The sequence below is a fragment of the Telmatherina bonti genome (assembly GCF_933228915.1).
Source record: "Telmatherina bonti genome assembly, chromosome: 23".
NCBI lineage: Eukaryota > Metazoa > Chordata > Actinopteri > Atheriniformes > Telmatherinidae > Telmatherina > Telmatherina bonti.
The window spans coordinates 9,286,925-9,307,784 of NC_136632.1; the positions used below are offsets into that span (position 1 = coordinate 9,286,925).

The following is a 20,860-nucleotide window of genomic DNA, read 5'->3' on the forward strand; positions in this document are numbered from 1 at the left end:
TTTTGTTTTGTTCAGTCTCAAATGGATTAACCAGTTCTCTTTACTCAGCTTCCTGTCCATCATGATACACCCCACAACTGCAGAGTCATCAGAATATTTCTGCAGATGACCGGACTCAGAGTTGTATTGGAAATCCTTGGTGTACAATGGGAAGAGAAATGGTAAGAGTACAGTCCCTTGTGGTGTTCCTGTGCTGCTGACTTCCATCTCAGACACCAAACCTTTCAGTTTCACAAACGGTGGTCTGTTTTTATGAGTTAATAGCTCATAACTAGAATATATGAGCTTCTCACTTAACAGAGCAGCTGGATTAAAAACATTAATTTAACAGTTCTGCCTGGTTTGTTCACATGAGAGTTGGATTTCTGAAGCAGGCTGCTGATGTCAGACTTATAAAATACAAACTGTAATGTTTCCTGAAGGGATGTGGGATGTCAGGGTAACTGGTCTGTTGGCATGTAGGGGATGAGATTGTGGAGGTAGTGGAACCAGGCAGGAGGTTTTCCAGAGCAAAGAACCTTTTTTCATGCGGCATAATCCATTGTATTCTTAATGATTCAGTTCAAGGATATTATTTTCCTCAGACATGAAAACTCCAGAAAAGTAAATAAAAATCTGTTTTTGTCTGTCACTCCGTGGTTCCATTGCTGGTGGTCAACTAAACAAGTTAACTAAACCTGATTAGTTTAGTTGCAACATTGTTAGCATTGTGAAAAACGCGAGTTGGCTTAACTATATATGATGTAACCCTTCCAGTATCTATATGACACTGGTTAGGGCCTTTAAGGTATGTAAGGCTGCTTGTTTAATTTTATTCCTATTACTTTGTATGAACTTCAGGCTGGCCAGTCTCGCACCTCTGCCCTTCCAGTATAAAGCCAACTGCTTTAAAGTGGAACTATTATGTGCATTTCAGGCAAATTTTTATTTTATTTTTTTCTGAGACCAGAAGGGCTGGGATTGATCGAGTTATTGTCACAAATCGCTTTATTTACTTCAGACCGACCCTCTCCGTAGGCTGTCAGATCAGCCTGTGGGCAAAACGAGTGGATTGAGACTCTTCCGCATTAAGCCCCGCCTCCCGCCACTGCACTACATCGGGAGCGCGCACCGCAACTGCTTTCGCCGTCATTGTAACATCTCATAAACAGAAGGATTAGGCTAATATGAACTCAATAAAAAAACAAAATACAATGTCAACACATAGCATCCAGCCCTACATGTTGGAACCTGAATCAGACCCTGAAAACAAAGTGGAAAACAGCAACCCACAGCAACGAATGCAGCAGGATGTCTCTCTTTGGTAAACTCACCAGCCATCGTTGGAAATAACTTTATCCCACGTTTTCCACCCGCCTGATGTATTTGTACATGCCCTTGTTAACCAGTAGAAGGTAACCAATCACCGAACCTCATCCCCCGGGACGTCACAGGGATTTCCAAGTAGAAAAAAACTCTCTAAAACGACGCGTTTTAGAGAGTTCAAACTCAAACATGCGTTTAGGTGATAAAAAACACTGCCGTTCACATGTCTGATGAGGATTCAACACTGTAACACTGTAGAAAGCTCAGAAAAAAATACCATAATAGGACTCCTTTAATGAATACAGGATGTTGTTTTGCACTATACTTCTTAAACTGGAAAATCTTTTGCAAATTAAAAAAAACATAGTTTGTAAATATATTAAATATATTTAGGCACTGATGGTGCAATTCCAGATGTGTAAACTGCTGGTTCCATAGGCAGCCCCATTTTACCAAAGACACAGGTTAATTTAACAAACCAGACTTCCTCTCTCTTCTACAAATAAAATGAATATTAAGTCCAGATGAAGGTATATTTAGTCTGTTATTTATATTATGGAACATATTGCTCTACATATTGCTCTTTACTTCTGAGAGCTTCTGAGACTTCTGCTCTTTCCTCTCTGCCTCTATTAGGTGCTCATTTTTTATACCCAATTGTGTGACTGACCTGTTGTCAAATAATGTACTTAGTTGCTGTTTTTCTCGAGTACACATACTTTTCCAGCCTCTTTAATTGTTTTCTTTTCCTTACTTTCCTTTCATTTTCTTTTCTATATGCCTGTTCAAGTTGTTTTTCAAGAGATGTTGCTGCCATTTTTTTTGTAACTCCAAAGAAAGACAGAAAGACAGGAAGAAAAAGAAAGAATATATTATATATAAAGAATAAATTGCCATAATAGTCAGGCATTAAGTTGTTAAGATGCGAGTATTTGTCGTTGAATAATTAATAGTTAAATGTTTCCCTTTCAGAGACTGGCCTTGATTTGTAAATCTTTGCATTACTTTTACATTTTAAAAAGTGTTGCAGGTATTTTAACATAATGGTAGTACATCAACACCAACTTTCCTAATTTTCCTCGTGACTGGGCTTTAAAGCAAACATAAAGTAGGTTCATCTAAATCAACTTTATTTTCTAGCATTTTCAACCAACCACAGTGAACAAAGTGCTGTACAAACCTGTGGTAAAAGATTTAATGAATAATTACCATAACATGAATAAATAAATTCTTAAATGTAATTCCCCAGACTGGTGGGCAATGGCGGCATGTCTAATCTGGTGCCTCAAAGGGATTCCTGGTGGGCTGCTTGCAAGTTGTAGCACTGCTCCAATCAATGGAGAAAGAGGCTTTAATCCACATAGTGCCAGCCTCGTTTTTTACACCGTTTCCAAAGAGTGAACAGAATATGTGGTCAAATACAGAAAAAAATGCACCTAACTTATTTTTCCAAGACTTTAACTTTTTAATGGCTGCTGAGAGACGTTTAAAGTTGGATTTCTAATATTTTTCTTCAGACATCCAGAGCAAGAGGCCCTTTGGCCTGAACTGAACTGAAATGTTATGACCTGCCAGACATGAGGGATCTCAGCAAGCACAGGGGCATCTTAGTAATTGTTTGTTACAGTATGTGACCCAGACACTGATGCAGCTGTGAGTGTTTATCACTGTATGAGTTGTAAGCTGGGTGTTTTGTTTTTTTGTTTTTTTTTCCATAAAAACCTTTGTGTAGGTGTAAACACACACTTCCGTTATCATCTTGCAATTTAATGTTTGCAATGTGTACACTGAATAAAAGCCAGCTGAAGCAAACCACATGTAGGCTTTTTGGACCAGAGCAGTTCTAATACTGGTTCAGGGCTACTCCTGAACCATTTCTAAACTTGTTCTTTCTGAGAAGTGCTCTGGTTTTCCACAGACTCAGTGCAAGAACAGAGCTATGTCATTACATCCCTATGTCTTCCCAGGACTTTCTCTTCAGTGCATTCTTAATTTATGCTTACAGATTCCAGGAAAAGTTGTTTTAAACATGTTTATGCATCCAGTCTTTCCACCCCAGTCTAGTTTTCAAGAGCAGTTTTAAACAGCTGGTGTTTGTGAACGCTCTGCAGTACCAAACACTGAGCTCATATGTGTCTAGTGAGGCTTAGACCTCACTTTGACATCACATCTATATGAATGTGATTATTTTTAATTGAAGACTAAAATCTCTTTCAAACACTCACAACAGTTCTAGTAGTGTGATTAGTCTCCATGACTTTATCCCTTCACACGGGCATAAAACGTATTTTAAAAAGAATAAAATAGACCTTTAAAATTCAATAAGGGGCTGAATTCAGATACTATCAATGAATCCATCTGTTGTTTTACTCGTTTATTTTTCCTCACAATGAAAAGAAATGGGCTGATAATTAATAAAAAACTGATTTTAATACTGAAGTTTTATCCTTAATGTATAACAGAAAATTCAAAGAGGAACTGTCAGAGCTGTATTTACAATACAGAAACATCTGCAACACGATAAATGAAGATGAATTTTCCCATCTAAAGTGATAAACACAGCTGACAGGATCAGCAGTATTTTACTACAAATGCACAATATGTAATTGTATGTTATTATAAAATGTTATTACTGTATGCTTGATAGTGATCATTATTAAAATATTAGTTAATATATTATTTTATCTTTTCCAGATTTAGTATACATTCCTCAAATTAAACAAAGAAAGTAAAAAAAAAAACCCAAGACAATCTTTTGGATAAGTAATTTAAAGTAAACAAATTCCCAAAACATCTTTGTTGTGTATTGACATAATGTGTAGTAGTGTATACTTTTTCAGTTACATTAATAACAATCAACAATGCTATAGGTTATATATGCTTCTCAATCCTGAATCTCTAAAAGCACAAACTTACAGTTTTCTTGTGTTAGTCTGACAGGAACTGTCATCACTTGTCATCATTGTTCTGATTTGTTTGCTTAAAGGCAGTGATTGGTGATTTATATTCTAGAAATGTAAATTTTAACATTGTTTTCAATTAAGAAATATAGAGAAACGCTGCTGTAAATCCTCTGCAAACAACCAGAAGTTCCTTTCAAAGTTGAAATCTAACAATATTGGTTAATAGGTCTTTTTACAGCAGTTTCTGTGTAAAGTATTATCAAAGTTCTGAGCATTAAACTGGCATTGCTTAACATTTAGCACAAACTTGCAAATTTCACTGCATTTATGACTAAAGAATAACAATGAAATTATTTTCCAGGGCTGAATTCAGCAGTAATGGCTCAAGATTAATGACAAGCTCAGCTGCTCAAGTAGAGAATAAAAGCAACTTTTTCAGTAACTCCTTAATAAATCTTTCAGGCAAAGGTCAGCACTTTGAACACTAAGCACTCTTGTGAATGAAAAGGTTGCGTTCTGTCCCTGATGTCTAGAGTTTTGCTAAGATTAATCAAATTTAATGCATGAAAAACACATTTCTATTTGCTGCAGGCTTGTTGTGTATGAGAGTTGGATGATGCCTGTACACTCCTACCCATACCAGAGCCTTTGTGGGGTTAAATTTCTGTTTCCCTGATAGTTGTGGTGTAAAAAAGGGGTCCAGGGACAGTACCATGCAACAGTTATACATAAATATTAAGTCTTGTATGAGTATATAAGTAATAAAAAAAATAAAAATAAAAAAAAATCAATTTATATGAACTAAAAAAAGAGGACTGCTTGAGGGGTAAACTTTGGTTCATGTGAGCACAGTTGAAAGCATTGACTGTATTTCAAAGATGGACGGAACCTTTGTGATGTTACTCGTAGGTTTCTGAAGAGTTGAAATGAAGCTCATATGGGCAGCTTCCACCGTCGCCATGCTGGCAGCATCTGTCTTGGAAAATATAAATGACGGAGCTAATGGGTGGGCTGTGAGCGTGGGGGTGGGTGATTGATGTCTATCAAACTCCGACCTGCCTGTAGCTAAGAGTTTACCAAGCTAACATGAGCTAACTAGCTAATGGCTAAACTATATTAAACTATACTAGATTAAATTGGTTATAAACACAGGAGTTATAAAAAAACTAAATAAGTCACTTCCCCCACAGTTTTCATGAATGTAAACCTGACATATTAAATGTAAAATATTTAGGTTGTAAACATGTTTGTTTCGGCTGTGAAGTTGGTCTTTTTAACATGGGACTCTGGGAATTTGCTCTGTTTTGGAGCCCCTAGTGGATGAGCAGTGAACTGCAAAGTTTGGCACTTCCACATGGGCTTTACTGTTAACCCTCAGAGGTTGCCGCTTGATTGAAACACACCTTTAACTCAGTGCTTAGGCCTGAGGATATCATTGCATATGCAGTTGTAGTGCATAAAATTCTATTTTATTTTCTTGGTACAATGCAAGAATTTACATACGTATTATACGTTAACGAGGATACTTGCACACACACACTGTGGAGGTTTGATAGCCTAGTTGCGACTGAAAAATGTCCTCATTTTCATAAGATAAATATATATAAATGTTTTACAGTTTAATTGAATGTGCTTCAACTTTACCACTTACATATATTCATAATTCACCAACAGAAATGCATAATTAAGTTATGTACAACATTTACCCTACAGAGTGAAACCTTCAGGCAAAGAATCATTAGCATTTAATCATTTGTTAGATTTATGTATTTTAATTGTTTTCATTTAAGAGAAAAAATGACACTTCTGGAGGTTGAACGCTTAAGATTAAAGTGAGTTAAACAATCAAACATCAGGGTGTTCTCCAGCAATCAAGGTATCGCCTGGCAGATCCAATTCTGACATTGATCTGGGGATCCATCACCCCATTGCATCTCCATCTGTACAGACAGAAGATCAATCCAGCTGATCGCTTATCTCAAGCCTCGTTGACAGGGAGATACTAGAAAACGGGGGTCTCTCAGATGTGAGATTAAAAAAGTGAGAGGGAGACACAGATTGGAAGCAGAGGTTAAAAGAAACTTGAGCCTCGATTAGGGAAGTGATGAGGAGGGAATCAAGTGGAAGCTGAGTGAAGTGGAGCTGACAGAGGGGGATGCTGAACAAACCCCTTCCATTTAATTAGAACAATGTCATGGCAAGTCACTTGGAAGTTTTGGTTTTAGTAACCATCAACCACGAGTGTTTCCCTGTTTCTTTCAAACTCGTGTGCCTGAGAAATTGATCGGAAAGACACACAATGTGCTGTTCCTCAGCAAATTTCCTGTAGCTTGTGTCCTGAGGCAGAGAGACAATAAGAACAACCATGTTTGCTAATTGCTTGAGGATAATAAGCATTGCCAGAGCAGCAACAGAGATGAACCTCTGTGGGCCCCTGACCAAGACAGGTGCCAACATATGGCAGGCTATACTGCACTCTGATAAATCTGAAGGAAATGGGTAAAATGGGTAAAAAGAAAGCTATTAAAATTCTTCCACAAGAATTTGGAAGAATTCCCTGAATTACCTGAAATATTGAAATTATTTCAGGTAATTTACCTAATCAAAGATATTTTTTTTTATTATTATTATTATTATTATTATTAAAAGATATCCTGAATATAGCCTACATAAATGAGCTTTTAGCATTGCAGAACTGACTTAATGGCTTATGTTGAGAAGTTATAAAAAACATAAATTTAGATGTCACAAGGTCCTCTGCAGTTCCCAATAAGATGGTGCAGTCGTGACTTTGTTTGAGGTTCCCGGGCTATCCACCAACGTGCAGCAATATATACAGTAAATCGTATGTACAGAATGTATAATATGTACAACTATTTACACTGATCTCACCACTAACTCTCTCCAGTTCCAAAAACACACTGTGATTTGCAACGCTCTAATCTGTACTCCTCACCATCTCCCATAACTCCAAAATGAGTGTCTTATAAATACCAAGCCCCACCCAACAAGAACCCCCCAATTACCACAAATAACTGGTTTCTCCTAAATCCCCACAGTAATACAGACACACAACACTAAAAAAATAAGACACATATGTTAACCCCGTAGATAATATGTAAACATAATATTCTGGCACCTTGTCGCATTCAGTGGGGCACCGGATGATTACGTCACTGCTGCATTGCGCAACTCTTGGCTATTTAAAAGTACGTGCCATTGATCCTGTTTACTCATTCATCCCCAGCAGACATGGCTGACACCCAGGTAAGTTAACTTCCTATACCCCGTTCCCATTACTGTGACAAGGTGGCCTTGTCAGATAAGACAATTCTGCACCACCAACTACATGACAATAGGCAACCTACATTTTGTTTTGCTGGATGTGCGAAGCTTCTTTGTTGGGTTGAAGAGGTTTGATTATTCCCTCAGCTGAGAATCTGCTTCACAAACTTTTATTTTAAAACTTGGTTTTGATTAAAAAAAAAAAAAAATCATTTTTAGTTCAAGTTAAAGTCCATAAATGCCTAAGTGTGATTCATTTTAATGATTAAATTGTCAACAAAACATTTAATAGCTATGCCTAAAACCATCTAAATGTTATGTCAGTCCAGTTTTACTGTCTGGTGTATGATCAGAACTGATAAATATTATGTAATAATTTAAGAACCATCCTTGGAAGACTGAAAAGTCTGAAAGACTTTTGGTTTCGAAAGCCATTTTGTGTATTCTAAGTGAACGTTTTATAGAAAACTGCTTCCTTACCTGCTTGAAGATCTGGAAGAATCTTTTTTTTGATGGATGATGAGTGAAATGGATGATGAATGTTTGATGGCTTTTGACATGATGGTGATTACATCATGGAGATGGTTTCCCTGGTGAAAGACGCAATAAGACGACAAGACTTGTGAACATGGACATGTTTGTACGGACACATTCACTTTTCACACACATCAGCTGAGAAATAAGTCGGATTGACTTCCTGCGACTGGATTATTCCTCATGCCAAAGTAACCGGGTGCCTTATTTGGGTATAAACTACAAAAAATGTTCAGATATCTTGATCGAATTTGGTTAACAATCATACCAAGTATTGATGTTGATGAATTGTTGAAGTGGTAATGATGATCTATAATGATGAAATGAGTAATTCATGGAAGTTTTGATAGTCAACAGAGACCAATAAGTTTTAAATCGACGAACAAATAAAAATTACAAATCGACAGCTTTTCCCACAACCCAAAGTCCTCGTCTTCAGACAGAAATCAACACAAACATGTCAGCCACAGAACGTACAAACACAAGCCAAGTTACTGCATATTCAGACACCCACCCACTCATCCCCCAGCAAAACCCTACCTGCTTATTTTTGAGGTCAAGCGAGAGTTCATAGTCAGAGGTGGTGGAGTGTGAGCCGGCCCCATTGCGCTGCACCCTCAAAGGCGAGGCTGTGTGGTGCAGGCTGGCTCTCCTCCCCGCACCACTTCCTTTTGCTCCATCCCCTTCCTCTTCCTCTTCTCCCTCCTGCGCTGTCTCGCCCTTGTGGCACTCCCCCTGCGCCTCCTCTCCCTCTTGCTTTGCCTTTGCCTCCACAACTTCTTCTGACTCTTGATTCTCTTTCTCCACCTCGACCTGCTCCTCTCTGCAAGGCGAGGGGGCTTTAGGGGCGTCTTGTGGCGCTGCTTCCGTCAGGGGCTTTTCTTGGACCTGAGGTTCGGGCTCCGGTGTGAGCTGGGACTCCGGTTCTGACTGGGGTGTGACTTCAGGCTGAGGATGAGTGTGCGGTTGCGGATGAGACTGGGGCTCGGGTTCAGGCTGTGGCTGCGGTGGCTGAGTCTGTTGCTGAGTCTCTTGCTGCTGCTGTTGGGGCTGCGGTTCTGCTTCTGGTTCTGGTTGTAGCTGTGACTGGGCCTCACTCTGCGGCTCCCCCTCACCTCCCTTCCCTTCCTCCCCCATAGACGAGTCTGGAGAAAGTTCATCGCTGCAGAAAGGAGGAGAAAACGCAGAGTGAGGTGGCTGCTGCATCCGTGGTGAGCTCTGACCTCTTCTCCAGGCTGCCTGGGTTAGTGGTAAGAAGTGGACCCTTGTTTGTGTGTATGATCACTCACTCTGCTACCAACTGTGTGCTGGGCCAGTTCATCTGTCTAGCTGCTCTGTTGTGAATGTCTTTTTTGTCTGTCTAAACACACAGACAATAACAAACCAGGAAAAATATACAGCACAGAAAAAGCTATTTAAGCCACAGAGTACAATAGTGAAGGGAAAAAAAAATAGAAACATCAAGTGATTATTTGTTACAACAAAATCCTCAGAAGAGAAAGTATGAGAAAAACAAGGTAGTTGACAGCCAGTAGTGACACACACCCACACACACAGAGACAAGGGGTACAGTCATGCAGCTAATACAAATGTCTCTATGCATTTTACAAACTGAGTGTGTGTGTGTGTGTGTGTGTGTGTGTGAAGCTGTGTGCATTTGTGTCTGTGCAGACAGTGGCTTTATGCTGGAATAACAAGTGAGAAAGTAGGATGCTATGTGAGATTTTTTGCCTGCAGGTGTGCAGTCCTTCCTTTTTTCTTCTAAAAAACCTATTTTTTTCTTTCTGTTATAGAAGTCCTGCATCATCTGATTTCACAAAAACCCAATTTACGAAACAAACGATCTATCCTTGACGTAAAACCATGAAATCCTAATGAGAAGTCTCACCTGTCTGTGAAACGATCTGGCCCATTTTAAAGTGGTTTGATCCAACTGACAGCTTGTTTTGTGCACTTTTTAATTCCCACTTGTCAGCTGATGACACCAAGAACATGACTGAGTCAGCAGTCATGTTCGCAGATCTGTAAGGCTGCACTTAAGCTGCCAGTATGCTTCATCAGAAACGTCTGTCCGCTGGCTTAAAAGCTTCTGAAACTCTGTCTATGAGCACACTTCAGTGCTGAGGGGCTTTAAAACCCTTGGTAGTCAGGAAGTTAAATGCTTGAACTATGTTCAGCTATATCACTTTATTTACAAATGAATACAAAACGGTACAATAATCACTATAGTCAGAAGAAATGTTGGTTAATTTTCCTTTTACTTTTGGAGCTGTCAAATCCCACTTATGCCAGTTTAAGGTCCATTTGCTTCGTGCTAAGTATGCATAAATACACGTATGACAGAGCTTTTTGCTTGTCGTCTTTGGCTGTCAGTTGTCAGAGAACGTGCAGATGTGTAGTCTGACGTAGTGAATTGAGTAGTACCACTGGAAACTGTGGGGGCAGCATTGAGCATTGGGGCTCATGTTCAGACAGCAAAAAGATTAAAGAAGATGTGATGCATTCAGTTGTCGCGCAGGCCACCACCATCTATTGCGCTGTCTCTTTTCTTTCTTTGAATGTGCATGTCCACTGTGGGCACGTTTGCTGTTGTCTGACTTCAGAGCACAGAGGTGAACAATGCACTGCCCTCTAGTGGATATACTTTGTAATACCAGCGCAAACGATGGAAGTGTTAGGACAGATTTGGCATGTATGTAAAGAACTTTGCATTCAGATTAGGTTTGATTCAGGTACTCTGTTTCGAATAAATAATATAAGAAATAAATAAATAAATAAACATACAAACATTCAGAATTTACATATTATTCATTACTTTTATCATCAGTATTAGCATGCTCATCTTTGCACATCTCAACCCTTTAAGATCCGACCCATTTATAGGAAAATACAAGTTTTAAAATATGAGGTCTTTATTTTGCTCTTTTAAAAAATATAAAAACAAAAAAAAAAATAAAATAAAATAATAAAATTTTGGGTGGTTATTTACTATTTATTATCACCATAATCTTCTGCTTTCTGGTGCCCATTAAGGGACAAAAGACAAGTATCAGGTTGTGTCCAACAGGATTTTAAAGAAGTTTTACCATAGGCTGATGTCAAATGTCGCAGAAACTTTATCAGATATGTCACACTATTCTGTATGATGTTAAGGACAGAACTACTGTATGCTGCACATTAGCTGTGTGTCCAAACAAATCTGAATAACATAAACTGGGCTAGGAGACATCAGTGAGTGGTAGCAAAAGCTGAATTATGCTTGACTGTGGTTGTTATGCTGAAAACAAAACATTAAACGGAATTAACTTAGAAATCTTAATCTAATTCCATGAGTACAGAAAATAATATTAAAAGGTATATGTAAAACACTGTTAACCACGTGTCTTCTGTAAAAAGGCTGATGACTAACTAGTATTTTAATGTTGCATATATCATAATAACACACCATGTTTTCTGAGACCGATTGCATGACCGAGTAAAAACAGTCTGAAAGTCTTGGGGAAAATGTGGGGTTTAGGAGTTAAATTAAAGTGAATTAATATAAAAAGTTTTTACAAGAGGAACTGATGAGTCAGTCACTGAGCCTGAGCATGCATCAGTGTGTTATTTAGCCAGGTGAGTGAATCAAAGCTGCCAGGTGGTTCAGACAGAGGAGATGCTGAGGCAGGTGAGCTTTAGTACTCGAAAGTGTTCATGTAAATGACAAGTCCTCCTCACAAACTACAGTAAGTCATGGAGTTCCTCAAGGTTCTGTACTTGGACCAGTACTCTTCACACTATATATGCTCCCTTTAGGCAAAATTATTAGACAGCATGGAATAAACTTTCATTGTTATGCAGATGATACTCAAATATACTTATCCTTTAAACCAGATGAAACAAATCAGCCAAATAGGCTACAAAATTGTCTCATAGACATAAAGATGTCTAGAAATTTTCTCTTCTTAAACTCAGATAAGACTGAAGTAATTCTTGTTGGATCTGAAAAACTCAGAGCTAAATTTTCCAGTTTTGTAATGAACCTGGATGGCATTACTTTAGCTTCCAGTGCTACAGTGAGAAACCTTGGAGTAATATTTGACCCTGACCTGTCCTTTGGCCCACATGTTAAGCAGGTTACTAAAACAGCCTTCTTTCATTTACGTAATATAGCCAAAATTAGGGACATTCTGTCTCGGAGTGATGCAGAAAAACTGGTTCACGCTTTTGTTACTTTGAGACTAGATTACTGTAACTCTCTATTACTGGGCTGTCCTAAATATGCCCTGAAAAGCCTTCAGCTGATCCAGAATTCTGCAGCCAGAGTCCTGACCAGAACCAGCATGAGAGATCATATTTCTCCAGTTTTAGCCTCTCTTCATCAGCTGCCTGTTGAATCTAGAATAGAGTTTAAAATCCTTCTCCTTACATATAAAGCCCTCCACAGCCAGGCACCACTATATATCAAAGACCTCATAGTTCCTTATATACCAAGCAGAGTACTTCGTTCGCAGACTGCAGGCTTACTTGTGGTTCCTAGAGTCTCAAAGAGCCGAGCAGGAGGCAGAGCCTTTGGTTATCAGGCCCCTCTCTTATGGAATAAGCTCCCAGTTAGTGTTAGGGAAGCAGACACCCTCCCCACCTTTAAGACTAGGCTGAAGACTTATCTTTTTGATAAGTCCTATAACTAGGGATGGTTAGCATCCCTTAGTTATGCTGCTATAGGTTTAGACTACTGAGGGACATTTCCTGATACACTGAGCTTCTTTCTTTTTCTTTTTTTTTTCTCTTTATCTCTCTCTTTTACCCCCCCCCCCCCCCCCCCCAACAACAGTGTTGCATCATTAAAATGTATGTCTCCTGTCTCAGCAGGTCTCCCTGGCCGGGAGTAGCAGTTCCTGTTGTCTGTTGTCTTCCTGTCCTCTTCCCTCCACACAGCAGAGGCAGATGGCTGCCTGTCCTTGAGCCGGGTTCTGCCGGAGGTTTCTTTCCTGTTAAAAGGGAGTTTTTTCCTTCCCACTGTTGCCAGTGTGCTTGCTCAGGATGGGAGATTGAGTTGGACTCAACTCAATCTGTTGGTTTCCTTATATAGGCTATTATGAATTGGCCTTCATTATGTTTTCCCCTCTGTCTGTAAAGCGTCTTGAGATGGCATTGCCGTGATTTGACGCTATATAAATAAAGTTGAATTGAATTGAATTGACTTTGTCTACATAAATACAAACTGAATCAAAGTCATTACAAGCCATTCTGAAATGTTTACCAGACTTTCACGCAATTTACAGACTAAAAGAGGAAGCTTCTTCTGTTAAATGTGAACAATAATTATGCTAAAGTTTAATTGAATTCTATGCAACTGCAATTAGTTAAACTCATCACATATAGACTTTCCTTCTAAAATGATCACCGCTAAATGGATGATGCATTTCTAGCAATGGTTTATTGCTCTTTTTATGTCTTGTAATTTTGCTGTTTGTGTTGTCTTTATGCCTATTTCACACCATCTGTAATGCTTTTAATGTTTCATATATTTATGAAAGGTGCAATATAAATAAATTCACCTTGTATTTTAATTCCTACTTGTTAATGGGTGTATTTTTCTCCATAGTTTCATTACGACAAATAAAGTTGCCGATATTTAAAACCGTTTGATTAAACATTCCAGTTGTAAGTAGTTTGCTCAGTGTGTGTATGGATGTGGAACAACGAAGATGTCTTGATATTACATAAATCATTAAGTAAAATCTGAGTATGAAAGTGAATCTGAACAACATCAAACACTTTAGGCTGATGTGGCAGATGTTTTGTTACTCGTAATCAGAGCAGGCCGTCAGGAATTTCTTTAAAAAAAAGCATTATAGGTGACTGAACATAACTTGTGCTATCAAAACCAACAACAGTTTCCAAGATCAATAACCTTTGACCACCCAGTGTAGTTTGCAAATGAAATAAAACAAAAACATATCCAAGGGGAGATGCTGATTGCATATGCTGAATATTATTAGCACTGTTGTTTTTTATTAGATTATGTAGTGCTTTGTTGTAATTGTGATAATGGGAAGGTTTTTCTTCTTTGGTCATGTGTTTTATTTCTATTTTTGTTTTTACATTTGTCATTATTTTCAAATAACCTTTCTAAATCTGAACTTAAATTGGTCCACATTGGTTATATTAAATACAGATGCAGAGCTTGGAGCTTGGCAAGATGGATTAGCATCTAAAGATTTGTTAATGCCCATGCACCGTGAGGACAGCTGGTTACGTATCAGTTTCCTGAAATATCTTTTGAGTTTGTGGCAGATTTACACAATCTAACTGACAGCGACTGTGATAACAGCTAAGTGTGTTATCACCAAGATTCAGATAAGACGTGTTTCCTCCTATTTGATATGGTGATAAGACTGATGTTACTTGGCATTGAATCAGAACATTTTACCATTCATAGGCACACAGAAATGATCAGGAAACTTTGTGTGGATGGAGTACACTTGTGGTCACAAAAACCTTTCACAAACTGTGAATCTGTGGCAGTTGCAGGGATAATTAGGGGAAAACGAAGGATATGCAGTTTCCAGTTGTTTCCTGTTCAGACCAGAGTGGATATTGGACATACAAACTCACATTACTGTGCAGCAAAATCCTGGACACTCTTTTTCTACACCTAAAACCTGCTTTTTTTTTCCCATACTTGGCAGCCATAAGCTTATGGAAAAAGTATCTTCCGTGAGCATAGCTGCATCTGCTACTTCTGAAGAAGAGCTTGTATGAGTAATGAATAATGGAGAAAAGAAAGGAAATCTGCTCTGACACTCTGCTGCAGGTGAGCTTCTCCGTGAGCGAAAAATAGATGTGCCTGGGTGAAACAGAAGACTTCTTTTAGGAGGAGAGTGCTTTACAGCCTACGATCTCTACTTACACTGTTTGCATTTTCTTGTTATGGATATAAATGTAGTTTCACCTGTTTAAATTTTGCAGGAGCATCTGCTGGAAACAATAAAATGGCACCCAATAAGCTACGAGCGCTGTGATAAAGAAAATTTGCACACACTGATGAAAAAGGTGCAGTTTTGTGCTGCATATGGTTTTATGCATTCATGTTATCTCATACAACCTCAAGGACACCTTCTCTTTCCTCCAACCTCTAAGTCTGTCACTCATCCTCATCCTACTCATCCTTTTTGTCAAGCATCCGTTACTCTTTCCAGTCACACAGAGACACATGTACAGACTTTCTGACGCTCTGTCCTCCACCAGGTAAAGAGATTAAACTGTTCCAGGTGCCAACGTGACTGACGAGGCGGAGACGAGCCCCGGACGCTGCCGGTCTCTCATTTTTCCATATGTCAGTTGGAGACGGATGAGCGCAGTGGGTGCCACGGTTTCCACCTGGAATATGACTACAAAATCCTCTGTTGCACCTGTCCTTTTAATCCTGATTTCTAATATGTCTGCATGGTAGTTTGACAGTTTATTTATTTATGGCTGCTCTACCTGAAAGTAAAAGATGATGATACTCGTAAAATGGTCCCTGTCACTGTCTCATTCATACCAAGAAACATGCAGGTGTAGTAACAAACTGTCCAACTTAGAGGTTTTAAAGACTCCCTTAATTATTAAAAAAAAAAACTAAAAAGCTAAAAAGCCATTTACATGGCAACGGATGAATGCATTAGGCATGTAGACGAGGTCAAGATGACTTGTTGTAATTCAAAATGGACATCAGGATGGGGAAGAAAGGGGATTTAAGGGACTTAAAACAAATGGTTCTTCATTGCTTCTTCTGCAACTAGCAGCTTTCAAGCAGGAACATGTAGTGTTTTCAAGCACTAACACAAATCTTTGTGTGTGAACACTTCATCCTGCGGTAATACAACAGATATAGCACACCTTGACCAAAAAAGTTAATTAAAACCATTATGGGATGAAGTTGCTATGACGATTTGGAGCCTCTGACTTGCTTTGTACTGTTTGTTTGTTAGACTGTTCACACCAAAACATCAGATTGTTTGCATTTAGGGTTGAGGTGAGGATATTCTGAGATACGGATACAGATCCGCATTTTAGACCCAACATTTAAAAGTTTTCCATCCATCCATCCGTTATCCTAACAGCTTAGTCTAATGAAGGGTCACAGGGAAGCTGGAGCCTTTCCCAGCAGTCTTTGGGTGAAAGGCAGGGTAGACCCTGGACAGCTCGCCAGTCCATCGCAGGGCCACAAAGACAAAAAGCTACTAACACTCACTCCTAGGGGCAATTTAGAGTAACCAATTAACCTAACATGCATGTCTTTGGATGGTGGGAGGAAGCAGGAGTACCCAGAGAGAACCCACACATACACGGGGAGAACATGCAAACTCCAAACAGAAAGGCTACTATCCAAACCTCGCCCCAGCTGAGGATTGAACCAGCAACCTTCTTGCTGTGAAGCCCCAGTGCTAACCACCATGCTACCATGCAGCATTTAAAAGTCTTTTTAAGGTAAAATCATTCTGTTGTATTTTTTAAATCACTTGTTTAATATTCTGGAAAGTGTGAATTTTTAATCATCTAATATATTTTTTAGTTTAAATTTTGATATTGACCACATGGAATTTGTAGCAGAGCGGATGCATACCTGCAGAAACGAAATCAACTCTTTCAGGCATCACTTTATCATGTGGGTGGAAATGTTTAAAATACTGTAACGCTGCCAACAAAGACTCAAACAGGACAAAATAACAAAGACAAAAATAACAGAATGAACCAAAAGAATAGCTTCTCCACTATCAAAAGTTCTCTTGGCTTTGCAGCCCTCTTAGTTTCCATCTAAAAATCCTCTTGAGTAACTGAAAAGCTGCTTTGCTCCATTTCTGAGCTCCTGCAAGAGAACATCAAGGAAATGCATTTAGAAGATGCTGCATTCTTTTCCCCATTTCTGGTGCTGAGTGAAAGGGAGTAAAAAGGATGCAGCAATGTCTTTCACTTCCCCTCAGATATGAAGCATGATCAGCTGGAGCAAGCGAGAAGCAGCATCTCAGATTGTGAAGACGGTATTTTTGCTTTGTTATTCATTTATCTTTAGAAACAAGCTCCCAAGAAAAAACACAAAAAATAAGAATAAAAATCAAGCACAGAAAAGGAACATTGAGCTTGTATAGAGCTATAAAGTAACAATAATTTCAATTATTTGTATTGGGATACATTCCTCTGTGTACTACAACATGGTATTCAAAGTGAAGCAGTTTTGAATGGAGTAACAAAGGTTTGAAGTGTTTTGTTGAAGGAATAGTTCATTGTTCAAGGAAATGTGTGTTTGGTTTCTAAGCAACCAGTTGCAACTGGGAATTTCAGAATTTCCTAATAAAACCCTGTAAATATTACTCCTACAAGCAAATAAAGGGGTGTTTTCACATCCAAGCAGATGTTATAGTCAGACTATCATCTATAAAGTAACACAATACTTGACGCTTGGAGGAGTTTTGAGTATGGACCAATGATGAAATGCTGGTAGATTGAGTTTCAACATGTGATCCATCCATAAATGCATCTCAATTGCAATCAAGGGAAACATCGCTGGACAAAATTCTTCTGTCTGAAACAGTCTGACATCCCATCTATCTATTCCTCTATTGTATTCCTCAACACTTTGGGTAATAATGACCTGGAACAATGAGAGCAATGATAACGGCTACAGTATTGTTGAAGCGTCTTGTGTGTCTGCTAACCGCATTTCTGCTGTATTAGCTTGCCATCAAGCTAATACAGCAGAAATATCTGGTTTCCAAATGCATTTTATTTATCATTAATAAACACTTAGTTTTTTGCATCAGACAACACATGTCTAGACCATTAAGGAGCCTCCTTTTTATTTGATTTTTTGCAATTTTGCAAAAGCTAAGCACAGTGCCAAACAGCTAATCTTGTTCATTAGTTTCCTGTTGGGAGGTTATATTTCCTGTGCATGCTTTCCTCTTAGGTAACTTTCTTTGATTGCTTCAGCATTTCAGAATTAACATTCTTTGTAAGAGGGCATGTAACCACATAGCCACATCGACTAATGTTGAAGCCATGCTTGCTAATTTTGTCAAGATCAGTTTCATTTTTTTACAATCTGGGTAGGTGTATGATTTACAGTATATGATCACTGAGCATCTGTTGCACTATGTCCAGGTGATAAACAGTTTACTATCTTTATACTGGAGATGGCCTGATTATAATTCCAGCGTGAACAAAGTCAGTGCAGGCTACTTTGACTTTCATTAACCTTGATCGCCTCTGCTGCATCAGCACCACGGAGGTGTGCAGCACAGATGAGATATTGGACTGTGTGACCAGTGGTTCAAAAGGTCTATCCTCTGGTGGACTACAGCCAAGTAGATGCTGAAGACGGCATTATGAGAGGGCACACCGCATCAGCAGAAGTCCTACCAAATGAGTTCCCTGAAGAAGCCGCTTGTATGATTTCCAGTTCGAGACAGAACCTCTTAGAAGCAAGACAAAGACTTTATGTTCTTCCGAAATGGAAGAAAGATTTATATTGATGATGTCTCGAGTCAGCAAGACAAGGTGACTGTTGCTTTGCCACTTAAAGCGACTTCCCTTTTCTCTCCTTGCCTCGCCAGTGTGTTTCTCAAACTGCCTGTAGAGGATTAATCAGTTCATCAGGCACAACACAGGGACAAACTGAAGAACAGAAGCTTCTGAATGAATAAGAGTTTCTTCTCATCTATGGTAAGGGAAATGTATGTGGCAAATCTGCAGAATACATCATCCCAGTGTGAATTTAGCAGTCGCTGAAAGCAGGAGCGACACGACTTGAATTTTAGCTGTAAAGGATTATTGTCATGTTACTGCCTACCAAAAGAAGACGAGTCTTACGCCATAAAAACAAAAAATCTCAGTCACTTTCTCTTTTGTAGATTGCAAATCACTTTTATTCCACTTGATTTAAGAAGCTGTCACCCCTGATGAAAAATCACAAGCTATTAAAATGCTAAATGTCAGCTTGGAGCAAATTAGCATCAAAATGACCTTGTTTCTCTTTAATCAGCAGGTCAAGTCTTTTTTTCCACTTAGACTACATAAGATAATTCCCTCCCCCTCCTTCATGTTTAATGGCCATAACCTTGGCAAACCACCCTGTGAATATTTATTTATAGTTGTTCAGGAAGGAAAGCTCCACTTTCAGCTAGAGCTCTCAGTTCTTTAGAGGAACATTACTGAACTTTGACAGAGTTTCACACGCTGTAATGAACGCTAATCTGACTTGCATCCTGTCTCTTCTCTGAGCTCCCAGTCACTAAGTCAATCTGGTGCTGGCATGTGATGTTTCACTACATGGCTAAATGTAGCTGTCACATGATTCCTCGGGCTGGAAAGAAGCAACAACGGCTCCAGGAATTTACATAATAAATGTCACTGTTTCATCTAAATGTTGCTTAAAAATGTAAAAAAAAAATCCAGAATTAAAAAAAGTCATCGTCTGTTTCAAATCCAATCAAATCAAAGTTTATTTGTGTAGCACCTTTTACACAAGAAGCAGCTCAAAGTACTTTACATATATTGAAACAAGAAGTAAAACAAAAAGGTACAACATCATTCACACACACATACTGGCACAACCCCAATCCCATAATGAAGTTTCTGAAATAATCTTCTGTCTCTTTAACTGATAATAATAACAATAGTAAAAGAATAAATGTAAAAGAGAAAATGTCTGGCTTGGCAGACTGTGAGGAAACAATATCCTGGAGATCCTTTCACACCAGGGACCAGCCCACCTAAAGTTTAAGTAGTAAAGGATGATTTTTATCTATAATATTTAAAGTTCAAATCTGTTATCTCTATAATCTCTATTTATGAATGAGGTGAAGTATTTAGTATATCTACCTCTATTTGTCAATTAGTGCATATGTTTAGCCTTTTAAGTCCTTAAAGGTAGAGTATGTAAGATTTTCAATATTTTTAAAATAAATTAACTAAAAAAATAACTACAATAATAATTAGATAGTTTTTTTTTTTTAAACATGTAGGTCCCAGTCTGTCCATATTTGATGCATTATTAAATTACAAGTTTAATTAATGACAAAGACCCTTCTTGAATGTTTTCTGACCAGTAAAAAAAAAAAAAGTACCTTTTTTCCACCAGTAGGGGGAGTATAAGCCCATTTATTGCAGAGCAGCTCTGAGCAACAGCTCAAAAGCGATTCCTGCCCTCATTGGAGTTGGCAAGGACCTGTGGTTGTTTGTGGAGGTAGCAGTTTTGTGGTTTTGCTCACGACCTGGTGTTTGCCACCTGGTGGTGGAAAGAATCGCCTTGAAATCTTACATACTCTGCCTTTAATGTCATTTGAGGTTCACAAATTGGCTGTGGAGTTAGTTAGTCACTATCACTAATCCCCATTTCATTAATAAATAAGATGACCAAATAAATGGCTACATCATGTGTGATATTTAGTGACCAAATTAAAGGTTACAATGACAATACCAACATGATTCATGGTCTAATTAACAAGGACAGATGACTAGAAATCACATTGCTAAAATGTTCTCTGTTTTTTATGGTAACTCATCCACAAAAGATCTAAAATTTTAAATTAAATGCGGTATCTCTCTGAATGAAGCACTTTGATCTGACTTTCCTTTCCTCTAGCTCTGTCTTTAGTGATCAATGTCAAACTGAGACATACATTCATCATCTACCAATACACTTCCAGAGCAAGCGAGCCGCTCTCTTGTTTCAGAGCAAACAAGAGAGTCCAGAGAGGGGCTGCAGAAACTGTCTTTTACATAATCTCCAGAGAACCAGCAGCACATTCTTGGCCGTCTTGATAGAAGCTTTAGCGTAAAATGGTTAATAAATATAGCCACGACAT

General features: G+C 38.5%; 1 protein-coding gene across 1 annotated transcript in view; it reads right to left on the reverse strand.

Annotated features, from left to right (window-relative positions):
* iqsec3a (IQ motif and Sec7 domain ArfGEF 3a) overlaps positions 1-20,860 on the reverse strand; it is a gene marked incomplete at both ends in the record, with an annotated part of 125,148 nt that overhangs the window by 59,542 nt on the left and 44,746 nt on the right. The window contains one exon of the mRNA XM_079263471.1: positions 8,568-9,189. Within this exon, the coding sequence (XP_079119597.1) occupies positions 8,568-9,189 (622 nt within the window). The remainder of the gene's footprint in view (positions 1-8,567; positions 9,190-20,860) is intronic.